Consider the following 26435-nt stretch of genomic DNA (forward strand, 5'->3'; position numbering starts at 1 on the left):
CTTGTAATATCTGTTGGTAGATGGGTGGAGAGGCCACGCAAGTTGTTTATTCATGACTAGTATTAACGGACTTTAAACCGCTGCTGAAATTTTATCATATCAGTTAATGGTTCTCAGCATAGTAGGTTTTTATTAGTCTGTTTTCCTCTCCTAAATTTGAACCTTTTTGAAGTATATGCTCTTTTGAGTTATAATTCCTTCTGTCATAACTCTTTTCCTCCATTTTGAAACAGTGTGACTATGAAAATGTTCCAACGACCGTTTTCACTCCTTTGGAATATGGTGCTTGTGGTCTTTCTGAAGAGAAAGCTGTGGAGAAATTCGGGGAAGAAAATATTGAGGTAAGTTCTACTCTTTACTACTACTTTTCCCCCCAAAATTTAAAATAATTTTCAGCATACAGAGAAATTGAAAAATAGCCCAAAGAATTTCTGTATACCCATTATCCAGATTCATGTATTATTAACATTTCGCCCGTTTGTTTTATACTTTGCATGTTCCCTTCCTCTTCCTTTGTGCATCTGTGTGTATTTCTTTTTCCTGAACCATTTGAGAGTAAGTTGAATGCCCCTTTACCCCTAAATACTTGAATGTGTATTTCCTATAAACAAGGACATTTTCCTGTATAACCACACAGTGGTTACTATTTTTTAGACAATGTGATGTTGATACAATACTTTTATCTGACCTGCCTTCCATTTATCAGTTTTATCAGTTGACCCAGTAATACTTAGTTCTACTTTTCAAAACCACTTTTACTGTTTCTTTTTATTATTTATATGGTTAAAAATACAAGGAAGGAAACTAAAAAGTACCTACATTTCTACTGTCTTATTAACTTTTTTTTTTTCTACCATTACCCTCTAACTTTGCCAGTCACCTTTTATCCTGTATATAGTCAAGGAAAATGCACATGAAATAACTACTTTTATATATACGAATAATGCTGCACATAGGGTCTGCTGTTTTAAATCACTTGGGAAAAAAGTTTCCAGTAAAACCTTCTAAAAGACCAGATTTGTGAATCAGAGTAAATTTTGTAATATAAAAGTCTATTTTAAATTTCTTAATCTTTTCTTTATTATATGCTTCAGTAGTAGCATGTAATATCAGTCTATCAGTAACACATTATTTTCATATTTCTTGATGAATTGGTAGATTGGGATTGACATATTACACTAATATGTATTAAATGGATAACTAATAAGAACCTGCTGTATAAAAAAATAAAATAAATAAAATTCAAAAATCAAAAAAAATAAATAAATAAAATATTAGCCTAAAGCCAACATGCTTTGGAAGGCAATCCTTCTTCTTCTTATCTTTTTTTTTTTTTTTTTTAAATAAAATCACAGGTTGCATTCTAAAATTAGGAAAGTTAGTTTTTGGATTGAAAAATAATAAAATGATATAATTTGTCGTTATGTTCATCTTTTCCACTAGGAATGCTAAACATGAGTTGACTGTATTAAATAGGAGCTTTCTACATTTTTTTTTTTTTTTGCGATACGCGGGCCTCTCACTGTTGTGACCTCTCCCGTTGCGGAGCACAGGCTCCGGACGCGCAGGCTCATGGGCCCAGCCGCTCCGCGGCATGTGGGATCCTCCCAGACCGGGGCACAAACCCATGTCCCCTGCATCGGCAGGTGGACTCTCAACCACTGTGCCACCAGGGAAGCCCAACACTTCTTTTCTGACTGTAAAAAATAATATATTCTCAAAAAAAAAAATATATATATATATATATATCCTCATAGGAAATTTGAAAAATTAGGAAAATATAAAAACAAATTTTAATTCATGAAAAGATAACTGCTATTAATACTTCTGCTTATACTAATCTCTAAGTATTTATATGTTATATATATTGTGTGTGTATATAATTTTGTGTAGGTATATACATTTTAGTTTAAGCGTGATTAAGTTATGTGCAGTTTTCTGTCGTACTTTGCAGTTAACGTTAGGTCACAAGCCATTTCCCTCTAAAAACACCGCTTTTAAAAATGACTTGTGCAATATTTCCTTTTAGGGGTGCTGTATGGTAATTTGGTAAGCCTTTCTTTTATTAGATTATTTACAGTTTTTCACTGTTATAAATAGAATTGTGAACATCTTTGCTACTCATTGTCTCTTTCTCTGATTTTTTGCTGAGGATAGATTGCTATCAGAAGGTATTTAACTTTTAAGGTTCTTAATGTATATATTCTGTGTTTCTTCACAGATAATCTTTGGAATTCGTTTTATTAGAATTCGGATTTTTTATTATAAAAACAATGCATTTGAGTTGAAATCTTGAAAACTGCAAGGGAAATAGTAAACAGTTACTCATAGGCTTATGTTTACAGCGCAGCAGTTGTTAGCCTTTGGGGGTAATTGCTTTAACCAATTTTTTCTCGGTGTAATGGTTGCAGTACTATGATACTACACTTTCAATATTGTAACACACATTAAAAAAAATCACATCATATTACAAGATAAAAGAATGTTATATAATGTTTACATAATCAGTATGTTTTTAAAAGGTCCTACCAACCATATATGTTTTGAATTGAGGCTAGCAGTTGGAGGAGAAAAAAATCCCTTCAGTCATCCAAGACTTAAGTTTATGAAATGTCAGTAAGGATGTCTGTTTGTCCTTCTATGTACCATCTTCCCTCCCTCCTTCCTTCTCTCCTTCAGTACTTTTGGTGAATAATTTCAGAGGAGAAAATTTTTGGAAATATTAAGTCAGAGAACTAGATAATTGCTATAATTGTTCCTGGCACCTTACTTGTTTCTTGCCCAAAGTTGTCATTCCTGTGAGGTAGCTAGATGGTGTTTTTTTGTTTTGTTTTTTTTCTAATGCAAGACAGCAAGTAATTACATGGCTTCTTTCTCTCATTTGTTTGCTCTTGTTACATAAGGTCTATTCGTTGGAGGTTGAAATGTAATTAAGGGATGAGCTTATAGCAAAAGGGCTTGTCACCTATGAGTTTAAAGTTATTTACCTTCTGACCAGGTTCCTATGTATCCATGAATTTTACTGTTTAATGAAAGTCTAATTACTAAACATTAAAGAGCCTCCACCGTCTTCACACCACAACTCATGTTTGACAGACATACTTCTTAAGATGATGGGTCTAAATTGTGCTTCCCTCTTCTTAGGTTTACCATAGTCACTTTTGGCCATTGGAATGGACGATTCCATCAAGAGATAACAACAAATGTTATGCAAAAATAGTCTGCAATATCAAAGACAGTGTAAGTGCTAATCTTATTTACACCTTTCTACTAATTTTTCACATGGTACATACATTGCATTCCTTTAGCGTTCAACCTGTAGGTCTCCTGTTGGGATGTTATCCCAGGGAGAGGCCCATGATGACACTGCTTGACTCACGTCTGCAGTGGATGTAGTGGGCAGGCAGTCAGAACTTTCTGGAGGAAGGAACCAGAGGGACAACTTGAGAACTGCTTGTGTTTATTAGAGGGGACCAATGAAGCTGTCAACTGTCTACAAATAATGACAAAACAAAAAAGAACAGTAATAACCCAAGTTTGTATCCTATCTGTCACCATTCAAAGATATTACATAATTATTGACTATATTCCCCACATTGTACATTTCATACCGGTGACTGATTTATTTTGTAACTGGAAGTTTGTACCTCCTGATATCCCTTCACCTATGTGGATTGAATCTTTATGAGAATTGGTATTTTTAACTTAACTGAGATCTTACTTTTAAAAAAAGTGTCCCCAGTAAAACTATAAACAGGAGTTAGAGCTAAGATGGCGGAAAAGTAAGACGCGGAGATCACCTTCCTCCCCACAGATACACCAGAAATACATCTACGCGTGGAACAACTCCTACGGAGCACCTACTGAACGCTGGCAGAAGACCTCAGACCTCCCAAAAGGCAAGGAACCCCCCACGTACCTGGTTAGGGTAAAAGAAAAAACTAAACAGAGACAAAAGGATAGGGACGGGTCCTGCACCAGCGGGAGAGAGCTGTGAAGGAGGAAAAGTGTCCACACACTAGGAAGCCCCTTCGCGGGTGGAGACTTCGGGAGGCGGAGTGGGGGAGCTTGGGAGCCGCGGAGGAGAGCACAGCAACAGGGGTGCGGAGGGCAAAGCGGACAGATTCCAGCGCAGAGGATCGGGCCGACCGGCACTCACCAGCCGAGAGGCTTGTCTGCTCGCCCGCCGGGGTGGGCGGGACTGGGAGCTGAGGCTCCGGCTTTTGTCGGAGCGCCGGGGGTTGGCGGCGTGAACACAGCCTGCAGGGCGTTAGTGCGCCGCGGCTGGCCGGGAGAGAGTCCGGGGAAGGGTCTGGACCTGCCGAAGAGGCAAGAGACTTTTACGTCCCTCTTTGTTTCCTGGTGCATGAGGAGAGGGGATTGAGAACGCTGCTTGAGAGAGCTCCAGGGACGGGCGCGAGCCGCGGCTAAAAGTGCGGAGCCCAGAGACAGACATGAGACGCTAAGGCCGCTGCTGCCGCCACCAGGAGGCCTGTGTGCGTACACGGGTCACTAGCCACACGCCCTTCCGGGGAGCCTGTGCAGCCTGCCACTGCCAGGGTCCCGGGATCCAGGGACAACTCCCCCAGGAGAACGCACGGCGCGCCTCAGGCTGCAACGTCACGCCGGCCTCTGCCGCCGCAGGCCCGCCCCACACTCCGTGACCCTCCCTACCCCCCGGCCTGAGTGAGCCAGAGCCTTCGAATCAGCGGCTCCTTTAACCCCGTCCTGTCTGAGCAAAGAACAGACGCCCTCCGGCGACCTACACGCACAGGAGGGGCCAAATCCAAAGCTGAGCCCCGGGGAACTGTGAGAACAAAGAAGAGAAACGGAAATCTCTCCCAGCAGCCTCAGAAGCAGCGGATTAAAGCTCCACAATCAACTTGATGTACCCTGCATCTGTGGAATACCTGAATAGACAACGAATCATCCCAAATTAAGGAGCCCTGTGGATGAAAGGCTCTTTGTGCTGGAGCCAGGAGTCAGTGCTGTGCCTCTGAGGTGGGAGAGCCAACTTCAGGACACTGGTCCACAAGAGGCCTCCCAGCTGCACATAATATCAAACAGCAAAAATCTCCGAGAGATCTCCATCTCAACGCCAGCACCCAGCTTCACTCAACGACCAGCAAGCTACAGTGCTGGACATCCTATGCCAAACAACTAGCAAGACAGGAACACAACCCCACCCATTAGCAGAGAGGCTGCCCAAAATCACAATAAGTCTACAGACACCCCAAAACACACCACCAGACGTGGACCTGCCCACCAGAAAGACAAGATCCAGCCTCATCCACCAGAACACAGGCACTAGTACCCTCCACCAGGAAGCCTACACAACCCACTGAACCAAACTTAGCCACTGGGGACAGACACAAAAAACAACAGGAACTACGAACCTTCAGCCTGCAAAAAAGGAGACCCCAAACACAGTAAGATAAGCAAAATGAAAAGACAGAAAAACACACAGCAGATGAAGGAGCAAGATAAAAAACCCACCAGACCTAACAAATGAAGAGGAAATAGGCAGTCTACCTGAAAAAGAATTCAGAATAATGATAGTAAGGTTGATCCGAAATCTTGGAGATAGAATGGACAATAGAATGGACAAAATGCAAGAATCAGTTAACAAGGACCTAGAAGAACTAAAGATGAAACAAGCAACAATGAACAACACAATAAATGAAATTAAAAGTACTCTAGATGGGATCAATAGCAGAATAACTGAGGCAGAAGAACGGATAAGTGACCTGGAAGATAAAATAGTGGAAATAACTACTGCAGAGCAGAATAAAGAAAAAAGAATGAACAGAACTGAGGACAGTCTCAGAGACCTCTGGGACAACATTAAACGCACCAACATTCGAATTATAGGGGTTCCAGAAGAAGAAGAGAAAAAGAAAGGGACTGAGAAAATATTTGAAGAGATTATAGTTGAAAACTTCCCTAATATGGGAAAGGAAATAGTTAATCAAGTCCAGGAAGCACAGAGAGTCCCATACAGGATAAATCCAAGGAGAAATACGCCAAGACACATATTAATCAAACTGTCAAAAATTAAATACAAAGAAAACATATTAAAAGCAGCAAGGGAAAAACAACAAATAACACACAAGGGAATCCCCATAAGGTTAACAGCTGATCTTTCAGCAGAAACTCTGCAAGCCAGAAGGGAGTGGCAGGACATATTGAAAGTGTTGAAGGAGAAAAACCTGCAACCAAGATTACTCTACCCAGCAAGGATCTCATTCAGATTTGATGGAGAAATTAAAACCTTTACAGACAAGCAAAAGCTGAGAGAGTTCAGCACCACCAAACCAGCTCTACAACAACTGCTAAAGGAACTTCTCTAGGCAAGAAACACAAAAGAAGGAAAAGACCTACAATAACGAACCCAAAACAATTAAGAAAATGGGAATGGGAACACACATATCGATAATTACCTTAAATGTAAATGGACTAAATGCTCCCACCAAAAGACACATTGGCTGAATGGATACAAAAACAAGACCCATATATTTGCTGTCTACAAGAGACCCACTTCAGACCTAGAGACACATACAGACTGAAAGTAAGGGGATGGAAAAAGGTATTTCATGCAAATGGAAACCAAAAGAAAGCTGGAGTAGCAATTCTCATATCAGACAAAATAGACTTTAAAACAAAGACTATTAGAAGAGACAAAGAAGGACACTACATAATGATCAAGGGATCGATCCAAGAGGAAGATATAACAATTGTAAATATTTATGCACCCAACATAGGTGCACCTCAATACATAAGGCAAATACTGACAACCATAAAAGGGGAAATCGACAGTAACACATTCATAGTAGGGGACTTTAACACCCCACTTTCACCCATGGACAGATCATCCAAAATGAAAATAAATCAGGAAACACAAGCTTTAAATGATACATTAAACGAGATGGAGTTAATTGATATTTATAGGACATTCCATCCAAAAACAACAGAATACACATTTTTCTCAAGTGCTCATGGAACATTCTCCAGGATAGATCATATCTTGGGTCACAAATCAAGCCTTGGTAAATTTAAGAAAATTGAAATTGTATCAAGTATCTTTTCCGACCACAATGCTATGAGACTTGATATCAATTACAGGAGAAGATCTGTAAAAAATACAAACACATGGAGGCTAAACAATACATTACTGAATAACGAAGTGATCACTGAAGAAATCAAAGAAAAAAAAATAAATAAATAAACTTATGAAAACCAAAAAAAATTCATATGGGTACAATGTTAACAAATTAATAGATTTTGTTTGAATTTTAACAGTTTTCCTACTAATGTCAGGGTTTTATTCAGGATTAAATCCAGGATAACACACTGAACTTTGTCATCATCTCTATTCCAATCTGTGACAATTTCTCAGTCTTTCCTTTTTTTTTAATGACTTCTACACTTATGAAGAATCCTGGTAAGCTATTTTGTAGAATTCCTTTAATTAAAGTCTGTCTAATGTTTTCTCAAAAAAAAAAAAAAAAAAAACCCAATCCAAGATTTTGCTTCAGTTAAGGGCAAAATGGAATTTTCATGTTTATACCAGTCTCATCTCTTTATAATCCTAAAATTTAAAACTCGTGGAATCACATCTCATTTTGATTTGCTGGTTGTTTTTAGGATCTAAATGGCTATTTTTTTTTTTTTTTTTTTGCGGTACGCGGGCCTCTCACTGCTGTGGCCTCTCCCGTTGCGGAGCACAGGCTCCGGACACGCAGGCTCAGCAGCCATGGCTCATGGGCCCAGCCGCTCCGCGGCACGCGGGATCCCCCCGGACCGGGGCACGAACCCGCGCCCCCCGCATCGGCGGGCGGACTCCCGGCCACTGCGCCACCAGGGAAGCCCTAAATGGCTATTTTATGGTGGGTAAGATCTCAGACTTTGACTCCTCTATCTGTTTGAAGACAATAAAATATGATGCCACAATAAAAAAAAAAAAAAAAAAACTATAAACAATGCTAAAGAATCCGTATGTTAAAAGGCTAATAAACTCATTTTCTTATCTTGGGATTTGAGTATAATTAACTGATATATCCTGTTTAGAAACTACCACTGTACACAGTAGCACAGTTGCAGATTGCTTTTTGCAGAACCCAAGGTTCTAGGAAAACCTGGATCCTCTACAAAAAAGGTCATCATAGATGCATTTAAAAACTGGACATACTATGATAACCTCTAACAAGCTATACAGAGTAGAAATAGAGGACAATTTCATGTAGAGTTTTATCTTTTTAGACATAAGTTTTAATAACGTCATTTGTATGAGTATACATTAGATACCATGCTACTGTAGAAGAGAAAGGAGAAAAGGAGAAAATGTCAGACGTTCTCATTGGCAGCCTTATGTCTAGCAAGAGATACTTCATTTGCGCAAGGCAATCAATGAAACCTCAAAAGTTTCACACTGAGCAAGTCTTTAATTTTAACTGTAGCCAGTTGTTTTATCCTTGTTTTTTTTGAACTGCCGTGTCATTTGTGCAAATCGAATTTTTTTTTTTTTGGCGGTACGCGGGCCTCTCACTGTTGTGGACTCTCCCGTTGCGGAGCACAGGCTCCAGACGCGCAGGCTCAGCGGCCATGGCTCACGGGCCCAGCCGCTCTGCGGCATGTGGGATCTTCCCGGACCGGGGCACAAACCCGTGTCCCCTGCATCGGCAGGCGGACTCTCAACCACTGCGCCACCAGGGAAGCCTGGCATTTTTTATATAATATGAAAAATAATTTTCATTACCGGTAAACTCACCTTAATTAAAATGACTGAGGCGATAAATAGGATGACAGTGTTGTCAATTATTTTCATTAAAAAAGATAGTATTAGGGCTTCCCTGGTGGCGCAGTGGTTGAGAGTCCGCCTGCTGATGGCAGGGGACACGGGTTCGTGCCCCGGTCCGGGAAGATCCCACATGCCGCAGAGCGGCTGGGCCCGTGAGCCATGGCCGCTGAGCCTGCGCGTCTGGAGCCTGTGCTCCGCAACGGGAGAGTCCACAACAGTGAGAGGCCCGCGTACTGCAAAAAAAAAAAATACAAAAAAAAGATAGTATTAGAAGAGACGAATACTTGTCATTGCTCTTTTGTCATTAGCCGTCTCATACAAAAGCTTGCTTCTGGAACTTGACCATCCTTGAGGCTTGCTTTATTCATTTTGAGTCAGTCACTTCACAGTGTCTAGATGTGCTTGGTTTTAGATAATACTTGCTTACCAGGCTTTTATGCTTTTTGTGTGCTATTCTTGTTTTATACGAAATACTTAAAATTTACAGAAAGGGTTGGGAGAATGTACCTACCATCCAGACTCAAATGAATATTAACACTTCGGTGTATTTGCTTCAGAGCTTTTCTCTTATCAGAGATAAACCATCACAGAGGCAGTTTATAATAGCCTATATGTAATTGAACACTTGAAATGTGCCAGAGACTACTTAATGGTCCACATGTACGCACTTATTTAATCCTTACATAACCCTGTGAGGTATGTGCTATTGTTATCCCCATTCATAGACGAGGAAACTGAAGTGTGGAAGTTAAATAGTTGTGCCAGGGTACTTACTAGTTAATGACAGAGCTGGAATTCAGTCCCAGGCAACGTAGAATCTGTGCTGTTAACCACTAGCTGGTGCCGGTGCTGTCTTTCGTATTCTTTCTTGATCCTCTACCCCTCATTCCTTCCCTACTCCAGAGGCAGCACTGTCCTCAAGTTGGACTCTCTCACCTGTTCATATTTGTATACGTTTGCTGCCTATTACTTACCATAAATGTCATACAATGTGGTTTAAAGAAGAGTGGTATCCTCAGCTAAATAGAAGCCTGCACTTTTTTTTTTTGAATCTCAGTTTGAGATTTATCCATATTATTGCATGTAAATCTAGCATATTTTAAGAGCCTAGTATATTTTGTGTTTTATTTATCCATATACACAACCCCTGACTGTCAGGATGAATAATGTAAGAGTCTAACATGGAATGTATCACATACAGAATGCCTTTCCTGATTGTTTCCAGGGAGCATGGCACCTTAGGTCAGGCTCTGCACCTCACCACCCGAGCTACCTGGTCTGTTGTGAGGGTGCTGGACTGGATGCACTACCCCCGAGCTGGCTCGGAAAGTCTGTGCAGTAGAACGCAGCAGGCTTCCCTGCTCTTGGCAGAGGTGGCCTGAGTTTGGGATTTAGAATTTATCCAAAATAATTCCCACACAGGTATTTCAGAGTTGCCAAATATTTTTTTTTCTTGCTTTCACTCATAGAGATTGACAAATATCATACGATATTGCTTTATGTGGAAGCTAAAAAAAGGGTACAAATGAACTTTTTTACAGAACAGAAATAGAGTCACAGATGTAGAAAACAAACTTGTGGTTCAGGGGTAAGGGGGGGATAAAGTGGGAGATTGGGATTGACATATACACGCTACTATATGTAAAATAGATAACTAATAAGGACCTACTTTATAGCACAGGGAACTCTACTCAGTACTCTGTAATGGCCTATATGGGAAAAGAATCTAGAAAAGTACATATACGTATATGCATAACTGATTCACTTTGCTGTACACTTGAAACTAATATAACATTGTAAACTACTATACTCCAATAAGAAATTTTTTAAAAAGTGTTTTCACATTGGAAGGATCTTAAGTCTGTGCTATCTACCCCCAAAACTTTAGTGTAAATGATTTTTTAATTTGAATGGTTGCTCTTCAATGTTTCAGCTACCACAGGTCATTTATCTGGAGCTTTGAGACAATCAGAGGAGATGAGGGCACAATGGAACGGCCCTTTGAAAACATTTTCCAGAACATTTTGCTGCTTATGGGTTGCACACATTTTTGCTTTTCATGTGTCTCTTCATCATCATCCATGGCCGATTCCTGTCTTTCCCTTCTTGCTTGATGTGACCACACGTGCTGTACTGGCCCACGTTGGAGTATCTGCAGCCTAGACAGCTTTTAGCAGCAAGCATTAGTATAAGCCTTGGCCATTTCTGAATGGGGGTTTTAGATTAGACTGGGGCAATATTCCAGTCTGTTAAGGGGGGAAAAGCCGCATAATTTTATTACTTTTTTGTACCTTAGGAGCGTGTTGTGGGCTTCCACGTACTGGGTCCAAATGCTGGAGAAGTTACCCAGGGCTTCGCAGTAGCTCTCAAGTGCGGGCTGACCAAAGACCAGCTGGACGGCACCATCGGAATCCACCCCGTCTGCGCAGAGGTGGGTCACTACGTTTTAAAGGCTCTGTTTCAAAGTGACAGCGTCACCTGGCTTACAGGAGGCAGATCTAGGACTCTGCAGCTGGTGTTCTTTCTGCTGTACTCGAGCTACTTTTACCTCCTTAGAGCTTATTAGTGGTGGAGAATATCTCAAAAGAAAGCCTTGTCTCTAGAAATGATTTTTTCTCTTTCATATATTTCTCATTCCTGGTAACCAGATAGTACCGTCATGCTATTAAATGGTAAAAATGATGAGAGTGCTTTATAGAGATGTGCCTCAAATCTTTTATTTATCATGTGTCCTAAATTATTTTCCTGGCAGTCAGCTAATAATGCTGTTCGTACCCAGAAAGAGCATCAATCCTAGTTATCCCTGAGCTACCTGGAGGCTAAATGATGTCTACCTTGTGAGCTTTTGACATTAAAGAATGAGAATGAAAGTGAGGCTTGTAAAAGATCAAGCAAATGGCAGTAGAACTGGAAATTGACCAATGTGGGCCTCTGGGTGTCAGTGTTTCTTCATGCCTGTCAGTGCTCATTCCAAGAGTCGAATATTGTGATACCACCAAGTAGGGCCTGGAAACCAAAAAAAGTGTCTACGCTGGAGAACTTGGAGGTGGGGAGAGGTTATCTCATAAAGAGGCTTAGGCATGGAACTGAGAACTGCAGCCTGGAAAAATGTTCTCATTTCCTTTTTCTTTGCCTTTTCCCTGAGTAGGGATAGTGTCTTCCTCTGTATTAATAAGCACCTGTTTAGTGGCATTATTCACAGAAAACTTTGTGTGTATGTGTTGTTTTGTTCTGTGTGGGGTTTTTTTCTTCTTTTTTTGAAAACTGTTGTTCTTGTGAAGCAAAACTAAATTTCAAACATAATAAATAAAAATTGAAAAGAGAATAGATTTTAAAAGCTCTTAAAGAACAGGCAGTATGTCTTTTTTTTTTTTTTTTTTTTTTTTTTTTTTTGTGGTACACGGGCCTCTCGCTGTTGTGGCCTCTCCCGTTGCGGAGCACAGGCTCCGGATGCGCAGGCTCAGCGGCCATGGCTCACTGGCCCAGCCGCTCCGTGGCACGTGGGACCTTCCCGGACCGGGGCACGAACCCGTGTCCCCTGCATCGGTAGGTGGACTCTCAACCACTGCGCCACCAGGGAAGCCCAGTATGTCTTTTATTCAGTGTAATGACTGAGACTATCTAGGGAAGGAGCCAATTAACTTTTTTTTTTTTTTTTCAAGAACACTTAGTGTGTTAGTTTCCTGGGGCTGATGTAACAAACCACCACAAACTGGGCGTTTGAAGACAATGGAAATCTATTCTCTCAGAGTTTTGGAGGCTAGAGTCTGAAATCAGGGTGTCAGCAGGGCTGTGCTCCCTCCAAAGGCTCTAGAGAGGATGGCTTCTTTGCCGCTTCAGCTTCTGGGGTTGCAGGTCTTGACATTTCTCAGCTTGTAGACACATCACTCCAGTCTCTGCCTCCGCTTTTCATGTGATCTTATCTCCTGTGTATCTGAGCCAAATTTCCCTCCTATTGTAAGGATAATTAGTCATTGGATTAGGGCCCACGCTGATCCAGCATGATTTCATTTTAACTTGGTTACATCTGCAAAGATCTTGTTTCCAAATAAGGTCATGTGCACATTACCAGGGCTTAGCACTTGAACATCTTTCTGGGAGACTTAATTCAACCCACGACAGTGAGTATATTTAAAAGTCTAAGATACTTTAAAATAAGAACAGTCATCTCCGACAGGGATAAAGACATAACTTCCCTACTTGGTTCTGCGAGTGTCTAACTTTTTAATCTGAATTTGGTTCTCAGTGGGCTGGTTGAAAAGGCTGACGTGTGCCTGCCTCCTGCCGCCTCACTTGGTTGTGTTGTATCGTGTCGTGTCGTGTTGTGTTGTGAGACAGCAGCAGTGAGAGCGCGGCAGTATCTTGGCAGGATGACTGCCAGCTGGGCAGAGAGGTGCAGTGAAGAGGCAGGTGTCCTCCTGAAGCCCGGGCCCGCAGGGAGGCCAGCCAAAGGCCTGCTCCCGCCGTACGTCTGGCACCATGGGAACCCTTTTTAAGTCTTGATGTTTGCCACTGTGCCTCTCCATCTGTTGGTTCTCTTATGACCTTGAAGCTCAGAGGTGAATGTTCTTCTCCTCTGATGGAGCTTTTTTTTCTTTTTCTTTTTTCCAAGCTGGCGGCTGATTAACAAGATTAAAACCCTGGATGCTATTTTCTCACCCTCTGAGCGCACCTGTCGTGCAGCCATGTGCCTAGCACTGTGCTGGGCCCTGGGGAGCAGCAAGGATTTAGGATGTGCGTCGGAGCAGGGAGGCAGGTGAGGGAAGTGCCAGTTGCAGTCCAGTGCGGCGAGCCCTAGGGTCAGGGGACGCCAGATACGAGAGCTCTGTGGAAGAGCTCATGGCCTTTCAGGTCCCTGAGCGCTGCTGTAGCTTGAAGAGCTCAGAGAGGGCTAAGAAAAATGATAAAATTAGGCTGGAGAAGTAGGTAGGAAGGTCATAGCCTCATAAACCAAGGCGGGACATTTTGACTTTATCCCGGGGCCATTGCAGTTCAGCTATGAGTGCTTTAAAGCTGGGGCGGGGTCGGGGTCCGGGTCCGGGGTTGGGGGGGGGGGACGTGATCAGACACCTTACTGAGAGAAATCCCTCCGCCTGCGCTGTGGGGAGGGGTCCCGCCGAGGCACGTCTGGAGGCGGGCAGGGGCAGGGGCCTGAACCGGGGTCGTGGCAGTGTGTGTCAGAAGACATGGTCCAGGCGGGAGGGAATAGGAGATGGAGTTGATCGCACTAGCCCGCTGTTTGGAAATGGGAAGAACTGAGAGTGGTTCACATTTGCGGCTTGAAGTAGGGAGCAGTCGTAGAAAGAGCAGCTTCCCGGGGAATCACACTGCAGAAGCGCTGAGGTTCCTGAGGGTTTACTGACCGTGTCAGGACCCTGCCCTCCGCGTGCTGACCTACTTATTAGTCCTTACAGGAACCCCACAGGGTGGGTGGCAGGAGTGTCTCCATTTAACACCTGAGGGAATTGAGGACAGAGCGGTTGAGTGACCTGGCAGCTTGGAAGTGGCAGAACCAAGATCCAAACTCAGGCAGGCTGGCTTCCGAGACACCACGCAGTGCAGACGATGCTCTACACACCTTCCCACAGCATTTGACGTGGAGACGCTGTAACTCACAGGGCCAATGGGCCATGCTGTGCAGAAAGTATCTAGGGGAGTCCCTGGCATTCGGCAGATACTCAGTAACTGCATGTGTTAGCTGGTTTTCCCCAGGGTATTTCATTACAGAAGATGTGGCTTGACTAAAAAGTCATCGTTACAGTATTTTGGGGGAGAGGGGAGGTGGAGCAAGGAGGTCTATTTCGAGAAAGCTCCTCTGGTGATTGCTTTTACCTCTGGTTTTGAGCAACTTGCTTAGAAACTAGATTTTGAACAACCAAACACTTATGACAAAATTCTGACTGTGGAAATCTTCCTTAAAGCTTCTTGATTAAGGGAAAGTAAAATTTGATCAGTAGGGGATTTTTAGGGGCACTCTTGCTAAATGCTGAGTTCTGGCTGGCATAGTATGTAATTGGATTTGCTACTGGACCCACTGGTTGTTTTTTCTGTTTGTTTTTTTAGCAGCCATGTGCTGTACAGGAGTGCCACTCAAAATGCAGTCCAGAGAATGTTTGTTACTAGTCCGTAATGAGATCGGGATGGAAATGAAGAAAAAAGGTTTAGAAACTTAAAGGGTAATTTGACAGTATCTGATATAATAGAAAATTTGGGTTTTAATTTTACATGCCTTTTAAAAGTTTGTTTCCTAATCATTTTTATCAAACTTCACAAATGTCAGTCCGTTGGATGGATTAGAAACAGTAATACTTTGAAAATTGGTCCTGGGCATTGCTTTCAAGTGTTTAGAACTAGCACGGCTCCCGTGCCAGCTGTGGGTGGTTTGCAGAATGATTCATTGAATGAACTCTTCTGTACCATTTCGATAGAATAACCTGGGCAATTGCACAACCTTTGGCTCTCAGAAGTAATTGCTTACAAAAGTTGATGAATTCCTCAGTGGAGGCTTTGCTTTTTGGAGCAAAATAGTTTCCAAAGGGTTTCCTTCTGGAATTGCTGGAGGAGGAGGAGGGACTCCTGTTGTTTTGACTGAAGGCCCCTTGGTTTCAGTACGAGAGAGGGGGTCTTAAGGCCTGGGGTGTCAGTGATGGCACGAGCGTTATTCAGTGTGAGGACGATATGGTGATAATTTATTCTGGACATCTGAGCAGTAATAGTTGAATAGGAAACTGATTACACATCATTTTGAGTAATAATTTCAACTTAAGTTTATTTGTAGAGGGGAAAAAAATGGCTCAAGAAGAAGGAGCATCAGAGAGAAGACCCTGTGAAATGTCTTAAAATGACTTGTAGTGCCAAATGTCAGAAGTTTTGTTTTATTAATAGTCTACATAATCACAGTCTTCAGTGAAAGGGGTCTTGTGAGGCTGGGAGGTGTTGGCCAGATAAGAAATGTGAGGTACATGTCTATCGCATTTGCCCTTTTGTGAGTGTTCTTTGTGCTGGGATCGAAAAGCTGCCTCTGCTCATTTTTTTTACATGTATTTTTATGAAAATTCTAAAGCAGTTCTGCACGTATAAAATATGTGTAAGAACTGACCCCATCAGTTTTTCCGTTTAGACTAACCAGCAGCAGCAGTTTGGCTTCCCCCATCTCTTTAACATCAGCATGGTTTCCGGTATAAGAAAAATAGATAAGAGCTCTTTTTTTTTTAATATCTTTATGGGCGTATAATTGCTTTACAGTGTTGTTAGTTTCTGCTGTGCAACAAAGTGAATCAGCTATATGCATACATATATCCCCATATCCCCTCCCTCTTGAGCCTCCCTCCCTATCCCACCCCTCTAGGTGGTCACAAAGCACTGAGCTGATCTCCCTGTGCTATGCGGCTGCTTCCCACTATATCCATTTTACATTTGTTAGTGTATGTATGTCCGTGCCACTCTCTCACTTCGTCCCAGCTTACCCTTCCCCCCTCCCTGTGTCCTCAACTCCATTCTCTACATCTGGGTCTTTATTCCTGCCCTGCCACTAGGTTCATCAGTCACTTGATTCCATATATGTGCGTTAGCATACGGTTATTTATTTTTCTCTTTCTGACTTACGTCACTCTGTATGACAGACTCTAGTTCCGTTCACCTCATTACACATAACTCAATTTCGTTCCTTTTTATGGCTGAGGAATATTCCATTGTATATATGTGCCACATCTTTATCCATTCATCTGTCTGTGGACATTTAGGTTGCTTCCATGTCCTGGCTATTGATAAGAGCTCTTTTTTTCCCCCTTAATTTGTTTCCATTTTTGATGGGTTTAGTTTTTTAACCACATGTCCTACAAGTTCTATTTCTAAATTAATTCCTGAGAAATAAAACATAAGCTTGCAAATTCACAAGCCTGGAATTTGCTTTAATGTATTCCCTACCTCATTATTTTTCTTCCTTTATGAAAATTGGAGAGAGAGCATGTTTGATGGTGTTTTAAATTGCCCGTGATAACCATCATCCGAACACAGCTATTTTCATTATCGCATATTATCTTTCTGTCCTCATCCACAGTCACACATTTTTTAAACAAGGGAGTTATATTGCTTTTCAAAGAAGAATTGTACTAGTTTACAGTGTCATCAGCGTTGAATCTGAGTGCTAATGAAAACGTTGCAAAATTCAGTGTAACTTTTTCTTTAATAAGTATGAAAGATAGCTATTTCAAGGATTTTCACATATCTTTATTAACAAGGATGAACCTTTTTTTCCTTATAATTACTGTTTTTTTGGATGCAAGTTGTTCACACATTTTTCTTCTGGGTTCATACTTTAAATGTTTTACTAGCCGTCATTACTTGGGTCTGACTTTTTTGAGGCGCTGCTGATATATAGGAAGAAAAAAGGCTTTGTTGCTGCTTTTAAGGCTAAAATAGACCACGGGTTTTTCTCAGTATTGTTCCTCCTTTACACAAAAGTATTTTCCCCTTTTATTCACAAGTATTTTTGATGTTGATTCCTGTTGCTTTGACCTATATAAGTCAAAGTGGCCTCGATTTCTTGTGCTCGTTCCTCTTTGTATTAAAAATCAGGAGACCAGGGCTTCCCTGGTGGCGCAGTGGTTGGGAGTCCGCCTGCCGATGCAGGGGACATGGGTTCGTGCCCCAGTCCGGGAGGATCCCACGTGCCGCGGAGCGGCTAGGCCCGTGAGCCATGGCCGCTGGGCCTGCGCATCCGGAGCCTGTGCTCTGCAACGGGAGAGGCCACAACAGTGAGAGGCCCACGTACCGCAAAAAATAAATAAATAAATAAATAAAAATAAAAATCAGGAGACCAGTTGTTTCTCAGGAATCAGAGAATGCAGCTGACCAAAAAGCTTGTCCAGGTGTGCTGACAGTAATACAAGCACTTGATGAGTCTCGCTTCCACTGGGGTCTCTCCCAAATCAGCCATAGCCTCCTGTCTCAGTATGACACTTACTCAGTGGTTCTCAAAGGTCGGTCTGGGTTAGAGTAGGACAAATGGACTCTGCAGAATCTTACTTAGAGTTACCTTTCAACTTACTTGGTGTGACCGAAAAGATTTGGATTGAAATTTTTTTTTTTTTTTTGCGGTACACAGGCCTCTCACTGTTGTGGCCTCTCCCGTCGCGGAGCACAGGCTCCGGACGCGCAGGCTCAGCGGCCATGGCTCACGGACCCACCCGCTCCGCGGCATGTGGGATCTTCCCAGACCAGGGCACGAACCTGTGTCCCCGCATCGGCAGGCGGACTCTGAACCACTGTGCCACCAGGGAAGCCCCTGGATTGAAATCTTAATTGTATTCAGTAGCCAAATAAGTTTCTAAGTTTAATTGATTTTACACAAAGTCCTTTTATGTTTTCATGCCTGGGCAGTATAGATGATCAGTTTGGGTGGTGATTTTGTTTGGGTTTTTTTTGCCTATAAAAACAGAGGTTTATTCCTTGTGGTGCTCTAAGGTCATCATGGAACAGCTGCAGCTCAGCTCCAAATCCATCATCACTCCAGGACCTGGCTGGTGGGGCAGCCTCTCCTAGGGGCACAGCTGGCTGAATGGCAGAGGGACAAGGAGGTATAGGAAAAGCACCTTGGTGCCCAAGGCTTCTGTTCAGGAGTGATGCTTCCCACTTCCACATGTATCCTTGGCCAGAGCAAGCCCCTGCCCCCCACGTCTGTGTCCAGTAGGGCGGGAATGTATAATGTGTGGTCCACACAGTGTCATCACAGGGAGGTGAAGGCACCATATGTTTTGGAAACTAACAAAAATCTCATAGTTCAGTCAGACTTAACATGAAGAGGGATCAGATTTGACAGAAAAGAAACAACATATCTAAGACTTACTAATTGATGGTACATCAGCAGTAATGGAAATAGAGGAATTAAGGGTCAATGAAGGGTCAATTCCAGATGCGTGGCGCGTGGCCTGGTCAATCAAGTAGTGGCGCTGCCATTCACCGGGAGCCATCTGCCTAAAAGGGAGTAATTGCCTGAATGAGACCATGACGAGAGCATCTAAAGGGGAGAGAGCTGAGGAAGGACCCTTAGGGCCATGCTGCCTGGCCTTGTTCATGTCATGCACGTGTGGACGGTGGCATTGTTTGGGCAGCACACTGGAATAAGCAGATCAGGCACCTGGTTCTGCAGCCCACCCGCCCTGGGGCTCTGACCACCCTAAGGGCTGGGGAAAATCAGTGTTTCAGGGACGTGCCACCTGGAACGGTGGTTAAGAATCCGCCTGCAGGGGACACGGGTCCCCCTGGTCCGGGGGGAAGATCCCACATGCGACGGAGCAGCTAAGCCCGTGCGCCGCAGCTACTGAGCCTGCGCTCTAGAGCCCGCGAGCCACAACTACTGAGCCCGCGTGCCTAGAGCCCGTGCACCGCAATGAGAGAAGCCACCGCAATGAGAAGCCCGTGCACCGCAACGAAGAGTAGCGCCTGCTCGCCGCAATGAGAGAAAGCCCGCGTGCAGCGACCAAGACCCGATGCAGCCAAAAATAAATAAATAAATTTATTTAAAAAAAAAAAATCGGTGTTTCAGCAGCACACCTCTAAGCCATGGCTGAGGAGTAGCCACAAAAGAAGGAAACAGGAAAGAGTGCTTTCACGGAAGCAAAAAGAAGAAAGAATTGTTAGAAGATCATTGAGATCGACAACAACAAATGCTACAGAGAGGCTGAGAAATGAAAGCGGCAAGGTGCCCTCTGGATTTGGCAATTTAGAGAGTTACTGTTACGGATAGACTGTAGGAGAGCTGCAGGTTTCCTGTTTGGGGAAACTACAAAGTTAAGCAACCAATGGTTAGTTTACCACGCAGTGGGCTTCTAGGCTTTGAATTTTGCGTTAAATTCTCAGTGCGTTGCCTACACTGGTGTTCCTCAAGAAGTTCTAATCTGTGGTCTTTAGGCAACCTGCGTTAGAATCACTTGGGACTCTTGCTAAAAATGAGATTCCTGGGGCCCACCCTAGATCTGCCAAATTAGAATCTGTAATTTCCGTGTATTTTAATCAGCGTAAACAGGCTTTAAGGTTTGAGAGCCCTTGTTTTTTTGGTATAGGCAATCCTGAGTAGTAGCAAATCAAAGCCAACTAAAGTTCTTAGGCTCTAAGTCCACAGGGACCAATGTTTCAAGGATGTGAAACCAGGAGGACTTGTCAGTCACTGCAAGTGAGAGCATCAGTTCGTCAGGCACTTTGGAAATCTAGCCAATCCTGCCCTCGCACCCAGCAATTGTACCTCTAGCTCCAGGTGCAGGGAGATGTACCAGAATGTCATAGCACGTTGCAGATAGCATATTGGTTATAGCTTGAGTGGCCAGCAAAAGGAGCCTGGGTATGTAATTTGTAATATGCTCACTATTTGAGTGATTGAATACTATAGTACAGGGGTCCCCAACCCCTGGGCGTGGCCCGTTAGGAACTGGGCCACACAGCAGGAGGTGAGCGGCAGGTGAGTGAGGGACGCTTCATCTCCCAGTCCCCGTCGCTTGCATTACTCCCTGAACCGTCACCCCCTTCCTGCCCGCCCCCCTCCATCCACGGAAAAATTGTCTTCCACGAAACCGGTCCCTGGTGCCGAAAAGGTTGGAGAGCACTACTATAGTATATATACTATACTCTAATATGGTATCGTATACTATAGTAATTGAATACTATTCAGTGAGAAATGGAAGAATTAGAGCTATCTGTGTCCGTATGCGTGAATAATAGAAATAAAGTATTGAGCCAAGAAAGCAGGTAGCAGAAGAGGATGTATATACCATCTTGCCATTTGCATATTAAGTTTTTAAAAACCTACAAAAGAAAAGCACCAGTCAGGGGGCGGGGAGGGGGAAAGTTATCAGGAAGGGGATACACATGGGGCTCGAACCATGTGTTACGAAGCTCCCTGAGTTGGGTGAGCACAAGGGTGTTCGTGATAGTACACTTCACTTCTTTCTATGTGTCCAGAATATTTCATGGTACATTTCTTTTAGAGAACTGATAAACAGCCAGGGTATTATTTCAATCACCCTCATGCAAGTAAGTGCTTTATTGGATATAAGCTACATTTTTTTCTCTTTCACCTTGGTGTTGAAATGCTTACCTTGGTCATATTACATCTCTGTTGTAAGTAGTTACTCAAGTCATTCTTAGTCCCGTGGTGTTATCTGAGCTGCGCCCAGTTAACTTCTGCGCCCGTGTCCGAGTCTCATGCTGTCTCCTTCCCTGCAGGTATTCACGACACTGTCGGTGACCAAGCGCTCGGGGGAGAACATCCTCCAGACCGGTTGCTGAGGTTAAGCCCCAGTGTGGGTGCTGCTGCCAGGACTCCAAACCACTGACGTATTTCTTGCCCAAGTCCAAGGCGAAGTTTGCGGAAGGTTCTGGGGCTTCAGCAGCCACGTGTCCTGTGCTTAGAGCCCCGAGGCCCCCTTGGATCTCATGGGCCGGAGGTGACGCGTGGGTGGCAGGCAGCATCGCACTGGGGTCAGCATGACGCACTCGAAACTGGCTTTCGGCAGCGCTTCGCAGAGGGGCGTCCATGAAGTCACCAGCCTCAAGCCCGCGCGGTGGGTGGTGATGGAACCGTCGAAGCAGTTTTTGCATGGCCTTTCCTTTGTAGGTTTTCTTATTCTCACTGTCAACCTTTCTCAGGTTGGTTATTTTTTTTCTCCGCCGTGTTAGTGAAAGTAGAGATGATAGCAGACAGTTTTTATCCAAAAGCAAGTCGTGGCCACCGTGTGCAAATAAGGTGGCTCGTTGCTGGGACGGCGCACTGTGGCTCCTAGGCTTGTCCTGGGGAGAGAGCATCTCCCCAAAACAAGTGGTCACCACTGGCCAGGTGTGCTCCCAGGCACTATACCACTGATGATGAAATGGCTACCTGGCCAGCCTGTTAGGAGGAATATTCCAATGCAGGGAACTTGGTCGTACAGCGTGATCTCCACTGTTCTTCATCACGGAGGCAGATGCACAGCTGAAATGGGGAAAAACAATAAATGTCGTTGTTTAGTCCATTGTGTGCTGGTTTAAGTGAGCTGAGATCTTTTGCAATGGGAAACATTTAACGCTTGTTTAAAGACTTTTGGGGGGGTAGCTTTTGCTTTAAGCTAAAATCACAAAATACTACAGCTTTATTTTTCATGTGTGTTATGCATCTATCCCTTCCTAAGAACTATATTCATAGGAGAAATGTCTTTCCACACTTAACAATTTAACTCTTGTGGTAATTACTTTTTTAAAGAAAGCTGTTAATATCATAATTTATTATTTTGAACACAGGTGGATGTGAAGGACTTTCGTGTAAAAACCAAATGGTTTTGGCTTTTTCTGTTGACTGTACTTGGTGGAATTTGGGCAGAAGTGTTTCTGCTCCATTAGCATTCCAACTCGTATTATCACAAAGAGGTATTAACCCTACAGTTACAGATTTCTGCCTAAATGTACTGGCGACGGATCATATTTAGGCCGTTTTCCCACTTACAGAAGTTGGATTTTAAACATGTTGTGGACGTCAGACCTCCCACCAGCAGTTCTTGTAGCTCCTTTTTCATTCCCTCCCCTCTGTGTGTGTGTCTCGGCTACAGCACTGAGTGGTTGATTGAAAGTATGTTTCTCCGTCACCTCAGGGAACTCAGCGCCTGCCCAGCATTTAGTCAGCAGATCCCCTGACCCTGTCTGCCTCACAGCCCTGCCTCACCCTCCGTCCCATCTGGTTGTGTGGAGACAATGGGAAAAGGAAAAGAGGGGAGGGGAATTGCGACAGCTGACTGTGTTCAGTTTTCTTTATTTATTTTTAAATTTGTTTTTTTCTCCAAGTCTGCCTATCTCTGAAATTAGAAGATAGGCAGTACAGGGTGATCATGCCTAATCATGTTGTGATTCTGTCGTCTTTGTGGAATAGAATGTTCTGCCCCCACGAGAAGGATTCTGCTTTATAGACCTGTCTGCGTAATTGCCCAGTGTATCAGAACTCATATTAAATTCCGTGTATTTTTGTTACAAATCTTCTGAAAAGAAACAATGTGAAACCTTAAAAGCTGTTAATATCCACCCTGTGTGGCTCTTGTTGAATGGTGGTCTTGGGACTGTTCAGCTGACAGCCAAATGGACTTCCGGGCTCCTGTTGGCGATCGTGAGAACTAGGTGCTGAGTAAGTTTCATCGATGCTGTGCTGCGGGGCCTGGTGGGTGTGCTGAGGTTCACATTTTAGCCGTGTTGGCATTCCGGATTCCATTTTTCAGCTTATCCCCACTTGATCTGTCCATCTTAGTTTTTAAGGTGGCAAAACCGCCCCACCTGACAACAGCACTGTGAGGGTACGTGAGCCTTCCTTTCTCTCTGAACTGGATCGGGCACATGCCCGGGGTTCAGTAAGTGTTTCCATTGATGTTTATTGTCAGGCTCAGGTTATTCACTCATATGCACTTAATTTTCTGATGCATCAGTTGATGAGCAGAAACTCCTATCTTGTGGTAATCCTTAACAAAAACCTTCCCAAAGTTCCTCTCTGTCCTGAGTAACTGCAGAGTGCTAACAGTACCACTAAGTGCTTGTTACTGCCGCATGTACCAGGCACATAACAGCCCTCTCAGGAAGCTCCTGTGCCCGCTTACAGGTGGAAGAGCAGGCTCAGAGGTAGGAATCTTTGCTCAGGGTTACACAGCTAGGTAGTGGTATAGCACACTTTTGAAGCCAGAGAAGTCTGTGACTTCAAAGGCCCAGACCTCTCGACCACCTTGCAGTCTGCCTCATTCATCTCTGATGGGTGGGAGCTTTCATGAAGGGCGACTGAGCTGAAGCCTGGGGTCCCGTCGTGTTTTCACGTGCCCTCGAGCAGTGTGGTCCGCACAATCAACAAACACCTTGTCTGAGATGTTTTAGTGCTTTTTCTAACTGGTCGTAACACTGCCGGTGTATTTCCACACTATTGCCAGGATCTTATTCCTCAGACTTCCCTTGCCCCGAGTCCTCAGGGTCTTCCAAAGCCCTGTAAATAGGCTCTGGGCCCTCTGTCAGACCCTGGGCCAGTCACCTGCACCTCTGGCCTCTGCCCCAAAGACACCGCTCCTAACCCCCCTGCGCTGGGTTGCCTCCAGCCAGAGCTCTTTCTGCGTGTACTCCACAGGACTCTGTACTTTCTCTAGAGCACTTCCGGTTACCCTGCACGAGCCCCCTTCTAGATAATTAGGGTTCTTTGCATCTGTGTGCCGCGTAGCTTCCAGCACGAAGCCTACACGTGCACTACGGAGGCACGTAAAGCTTCGTGTAATTGGGTGGGCAGGTAGAGCCTTACCACTTGGATCTGTACCTATCAGAGATGACCACTTCAGGACACTGTTAATCTCTCGTGTCAGGAGCCTTTGACCCAAATGTTAATGAAAGTAGAAAGGGCATAAACATAAAAATGGCCAACGTCACTTGTTGAGGAAATACAATTAAACTGCTGTGAAATACCACTTCTGACCCATTCTGTGGCACAGTTTAGAGAGTCTGACAGTATCAAACGTTGGCAAAGCCGTGGTGCAAATGGGACACATTTATTGCTGTGAGGAGTGTAAATTGGTACAGTCACTTTGGAAAATGATTTGACGTGACCCAGTAAAGTCAAGATCCTGTGCATACTCTAGGTATGTACCCAGCACAGATGCATATCTATGCACCAAAAGACACGACACTGTTAGCAATAGCAAAAAAACGAAACATGGAAACAACCCAAATATTCATCAGAACAAGAATGGACAGGTCAACTGCGGTGTATCCATACAAGAGAAGACGAAGTAACAGCAAGATACATGTTACAAACAGTGGATCAATGAGTGAAAAAGTCAAAGGCATATGTACAGTGTGATTCCATTATATACATAAACAGGCAAAACTAAGCAATATGTATATGTGTTTAGATGGACAGTTGGAGTAGAACCACAAGGGAAACAAGTTCAAAATGAAGAATCTGGAGTTTAAGCTGGTGGTTACCTATGAAGGGACAGGGCAGAGGCTGGAGTCAGGAAGGGGCACCCAGGACCTAAAGGCTTCTTTCCTAACCCAAGTGGAGGACTTGTGCATTTGTTGCATCATTATTTATGTTTGTTACAAATGTTCCTTTGTATCTACTCAGTAGTTTATTCAAATAGCTTTAAAAGGTGGGGAGGGGGTAGCTGGGAGTATTAGAATGCCCGGAGCAGGAATGTGTCCATCAGGGTCTCACGCAGGAGCTAGGAGACCAGACTCTAAAGACAGAGAATACAGCAGAAGGCCTTTCCTGACCATCCATGAGCCCATCCTTGATACGAGGTCTGGGAATGGGCTAAACGTGCACTAAGTTTGGGAGTAATTGTGACACAGCAATCGATAATGAATACGTGGGAGTTGGAGGGGTTGCACAACAAGCAGGCCAGGTCCTCTTTCCTTAAACCCACTTAAAATCAGAGCACTCAACTTTTAACATTTCAAAAGATTTTGTTTAGAAAAAGAAAAGAGCTTAAAAAATCTTTTTTTTAATTTGAAATTCACTCTAAGGAGCCAAGGTTTTTCCTGCAGACCCTGTTCTGCTGATGCCCTGTATCACTGATGCCATACGTTGCCCCCTGGGCACTCCTAAGAGTCTCCAGAGGAGCTGAGCCGAGCAGGGTTTTCTGGACCCCTTGGCTGTCTCTGAGCCTGATCCCATCACTGCACAACCTTACTGCAGCTGTTCGTTTCTCAGGCGCTGTTTCATAGGCTTTGAGATGGGCAAGGGAGGTCAGCTTCTCCAAGTCCGTCTACAGATGCAGAAACTGAGGGCTGGACAGGTGAAGCTGACTGATCAACATCAAGGTCAAGGTTAAACAGCCAAACACAGATCTGAGACCAGAAGCCATCTGGCTTCCAACTATGTGCTTTTCTACAACATGATGCTACTTTGTTCCTGCCACCATCTCTTTTGTAAATTCTCCTACCTGCTTAAAAACACCCAGCCATGTAAGCACACTCTGATTGCTGTGAAGCTGAAGGGCATGGGAGCATGTGTTGACTCTGAAAAAGCCAATAGGTAGGTCCTTGGCCCTGTGGTCAGCACACAGTAGGTGTGCAGGAAATGCATGCAGACTGACCTGAAGGGAGGCATCAGAGCCCTCCGTGTTGGCTTTCCTGCGTGCGTGATGGGGACGCCTTCTTGTCTGTCAGGAAAATGAGGTAGAGCCTGCCTCGCAATTGCAAAAGCAGCACCTTGGAAGAGCAATTGCTAAAGGAGTGAAGAGACAAGAAACAAACTTCATGGCATGTGCTGTACATCAAGGCACAGTGGATACAGAGTGAATGAACACTGATGGTTAATTTATGTGTCCGCTTGACTGCGTCACAGGGATGCCCAGATAGATGGTTAAACAGTATTTCTGAGTGTGTCTTGAGGATGTTTCTGAATGAAATTGCATTCATCAGTGGACTCAGTAAAATGGTTTGCCCTCCCCAGTGTGGGTGGGCATCACCCAATCCATTGAGGGCCTTAATAAAATGAAGGAAGAATTTGGCTCTTTCTACCTGATTGCTTGAGCTGGAACATTGACCCTCCACGGTCCTGGTTCTCAGACCTTTGGACTCAGACTGAACTACTCCACCGCTTTCCTGATTTTCCATCTTGCAGATGGCAGATGGTGGGACTTCCAGCCTCCAT

General features: G+C 43.8%; 1 protein-coding gene across 4 annotated transcripts in view; it reads left to right on the plus strand.

Moving 5' to 3' along the window:
• TXNRD1 (thioredoxin reductase 1) overlaps nt 1-22837 on the plus strand; it is a 93359-nt gene extending 70522 nt beyond the window's left edge. For all 4 annotated transcript variants that reach the window (XM_049694698.1, XM_033427586.2, XM_033427587.2 and 1 more), the window contains exons 11-14: nt 234-341; nt 3145-3240; nt 11094-11228; nt 21017-22837. In XM_049694698.1, coding sequence (XP_049550655.1) covers nt 234-341; nt 3145-3240; nt 11094-11228; nt 21017-21079 — 402 coding nt within the window. In that variant the 3' untranslated portion in view covers nt 21080-22837. The remainder of the gene's footprint in view (nt 1-233; nt 342-3144; nt 3241-11093; nt 11229-21016) is intronic.
• Nucleotides 22838-26435: the final 3598 nt, after the last annotated feature.

Source organism: Orcinus orca, chromosome 11 (genome assembly GCF_937001465.1).
Source record: "Orcinus orca chromosome 11, mOrcOrc1.1, whole genome shotgun sequence".
Taxonomy (NCBI): Eukaryota; Metazoa; Chordata; class Mammalia; order Artiodactyla; family Delphinidae; genus Orcinus; species Orcinus orca.